This window comes from Acanthamoeba castellanii (assembly GCF_000313135.1).
Source record: "Acanthamoeba castellanii str. Neff unplaced genomic scaffold scf7180000084776, whole genome shotgun sequence".
Taxonomy (NCBI): domain Eukaryota; phylum Discosea; order Longamoebia; family Acanthamoebidae; genus Acanthamoeba; species Acanthamoeba castellanii.
This window is the reverse complement of record NW_004457586.1, coordinates 916,140-919,112: the sequence shown is the minus strand read 5'-3', so window position 1 is coordinate 919,112 and position 2,973 is coordinate 916,140. Positions and strand designations below refer to the sequence as shown.

The 2,973-nt window shown below is 56.8% G+C and overlaps 2 protein-coding genes and 1 pseudogene across 2 annotated transcripts in view; 1 reads left to right on the top strand and 2 right to left on the bottom strand.

Annotated features, from left to right (window-relative positions):
* Positions 1-1,032, bottom strand: part of ACA1_284390 — a 4,522-nt pseudogene extending 3,490 nt beyond the window's left edge.
* A 172-nt stretch (positions 1,033-1,204) lies between these two features.
* Positions 1,205-2,103, bottom strand: ACA1_284380 (uncharacterized protein; the record flags this gene model as incomplete). The annotated part of the gene is made up of 4 exons (XM_004344863.1): positions 1,205-1,341; positions 1,436-1,543; positions 1,627-1,896; positions 1,962-2,103. Coding segments are annotated over 4 exons (657 nt in total), but the record flags the coding sequence as incomplete, so codon positions are not given.
* Positions 2,104-2,272: 169 nt separating this feature from the next.
* Positions 2,273-2,973, top strand: part of ACA1_284270 (adal protein) — a gene marked incomplete at both ends in the record, with an annotated part of 1,303 nt that continues 602 nt past the window's right edge. Inside the window, 4 exons of the mRNA XM_004344862.1 lie at positions 2,273-2,320; positions 2,408-2,556; positions 2,647-2,719; positions 2,809-2,850. Coding sequence (XP_004344912.1) covers positions 2,273-2,320; positions 2,408-2,556; positions 2,647-2,719; positions 2,809-2,850 — 312 coding nt within the window. The remainder of the gene's footprint in view (positions 2,321-2,407; positions 2,557-2,646; positions 2,720-2,808; positions 2,851-2,973) is intronic.

The following is a 2,973-nucleotide window of genomic DNA, read 5'->3' as shown; positions in this document are numbered from 1 at the left end:
GGGGCACTGGCGCGAGGCTGGTGGGGTGCACGGCTGGTTGTGCTGGTGCTCCGTGGGGCAGCTGCAGTAGCCCCTTTTGCCCGAGGAGCTCTCGCCAGGGGTCTTGTAGAAAGGAAGGCTTGAAATAGGGTCCCCTGTTCAAGCGTGCAAATGGTGAGAATGATCACCACTGATGGTAACAAACGCGTGAATACTCGCCACGCTAGCGTGTGTTCCCTCGCGGAGAGATCTCTCAAGCCACACAGAAAAGTGTGCGGAGGTGAGATAGAGAACTCCCTACGTACTGTGCGTGGTGGCCCCCGCCTCCTGGATGTCGTTGGTTATTCCCATGTTGGTCCCCGTCTCTCGACCTCTTGTGCCCACCGCCACGCCCGCCTCTGCCTCCTCGACCAGCTCTGCCGCCGCCGCCGCCCGATGGACACTCTCTCGATATGTGTCCTGGCTCACCACAGTTGAAGCAGTTGTTGTTGCCGCCGCCGCCGCCGCCGCCGCCACCGAAGGATCTCTGGTTGTCCCTCTGGCCCCAGCCGCCACGTCCTCCTCGTCCTCTTCCTCCTCGTCCCTGGTGTGGGCCGCGCCAGTTGTCTGATCGCCCACCAGGAACTGGCCATGCAGAGGCACCGTGAGGGCAGAAACGCACGACGAGATCAGTGACCCTGAGAGCTGCCTCGATGACAAGAGGGAAGCGTGATGGCTTTCCTTGAAGTGGCCGTGGAAAACCAGAACCATGCAGAGGCGATGAAAGAAACGCGAGGAAGCACGCCGCGCAGGGAGGAAAGAACGAGGGGAGGTAGTACCTGGTTCGTGAGTGTGGGGCAGAAGGGGCAAAAAGTCTGGTGTTGGGAGAGGAACGTGATGCAGGGGGATTTGTGCAGGGGGCGGGGCGGCTGAAGGGGTAAAGAATGAAGCCGGCAGCGGAGGCAGCACCGACGACGAAGGCGTAGCCGTAGCCGTAGCTGAGGCGGGTGTCCCAGCAGGCACAGATCCCTCAGAAGCCGTCGAATTCTTAGGGGGCGGCAGATTGAGCTTCATCTTTGCGGCTCAATCTTTTCTTTTGGAAAGAAATGTAGTTTCTTAATGTTTTCTAGTTACAAAATAGGGAGAGAGGGTAAAAGGGTTAAAAAAAAGGTCACCCGCGGCTGTTCGGTCGATGGTTGCTCGCTCGGAGAGCTGCACTCCCGCCTCCTCGTGTGGCCAAGTGGTACTACAGAAGGGCGATGACGGTGTGCGCGCTGGTGAGTTCTGGGTGGAGTGTCTGGGGAAGAGGCAACGGTACCTGTGTCCCTATCAACTTGCGCGAGTGGAGTTGTTCGGCTCTCTTGGCGTCGTCCGGCTTGACTCCTGACGTGCGTATGTTACGCAAGTGCAGATCGTTTGGCGGGGAGGAAGCAACCGATAAGCAATACTAAGTGGAAGTCTTGGTTGTTGTGCATACCTCGCCCAATGCGGGCGTCCACGAACTTGGGCGTGGGCAGCTTGGCCAGCACAGCGGGATCTCTGGCCATCGCCTTCTTCTGCGCCTTGGACGCCTTGCCGCCGGCAGCTGTGTTGTTGTACCAGACCGACCCGTTGAGATTGGTCTACAGGTGCCACACACACACGCAACACTACACACGCATTACTTACCGAGTGTCTGTTTGATGGAGGCCAAGACTGCGCTCTGATGCTGGGCTGCAGTCTCCCGCCCTTTCTCCTCCTCGTCCTCCTTCACCACCCAGTGCGTCCTGCCAAAGAGCTTCGTCTTCTGCACTCGTTGTTTCTTCTTCCTCACCTCTCCTTCGCCTGCAGTCCCGACCGCCGGCGTAGTTGTGGTTGTCATTGTCCGGTCGGCATCTGCCCGGCCATTGCCCGTGACATCCGGTCTTCGTGGTGATGGTTCCTCAAGCAGCGGCAGTACTGCCAAGAGATAAGAACATGCTAAAGAACAATACCAAATAATAAAATATAAATAAAATAGCTACCGACGTAAGAGGGCAAGTAAGTGCCTGTCTTTGGTTCTTGTGCTGCACTTGGTGGCAGCTTCCTCTTGCGTTGGTACGGTTGTAACGGGGCAGGTGTCTCACTCGCGTCGCCGTGTGGTTGTGTGCCGGGCGGGGCAAGTAGTACTGGTGGTGGGGGTTCGGCGTAGGCATACTGGTACTGATTCGAGTAGGGGCACCAGTGCATCATCGGTGGCGGCCCGCTGTGGTGTGCCATCTGCTTGGTTTTGTTTTGCTTTTTGTCGGCTTTTTCTTTGCTTTTTCCCCCCCATTTTTGACCCGTTGTTTTAGAGATGGAGTCGGCGCAAGACGAAGAAGTCTACCGAGCGATCCCCAAAATCGTACGTGGAGCGATGGTGTACATCTTATCAAATTTCTTAAGCGAATTGAGGATAATCAAATTGAATTAATTGTTTGCACAGATTAAGGAGCTGCACGCCCATCTCAATGGCTCGCTGCGAGATGCCACGGTGGTGGACCTGTTGAAGGCCAAGCGGAAGCGACAGGGCGCTACAGACGCTGGTGTCGAGGCGGACCTGCCGGCCTACCTCTTCCAACACAACCGCAGCCTCGAGGAGTACGGCCGCTGCTAGGTCCTCTAACCTACAAGGCCTTGTTTGCTGACGCTATGTGTACGCGACGTATCGGGTTGTGTGGCGGTCGCCAGGTGCTTCCAGGTGTTCGGCTTGATCCACAAGCTCACCAACTCTCTGGACGTCATCAAGCGAATCACTCGAGAGGTACCACACTGCATTACCTGCTGTGCACAATGATGGAAGAAGCAGTGACCACAGAGTCAATCTCACCTGGCTTACTTGTCGGCATGTAGGTGTTGGAGGACTTTGCAGAGGAGAACGTCAAGTACATCGAGGTCGGCGCAACACCACTCTTGCCTTCCGCTTGCGCCAGCCATCCACTCTCCTTCTCATTGTTGCACTCATGCACTTTTGCTCTGTCGCTCAGCTTCGGACGACTCCGAAGGATGTGCCACCGG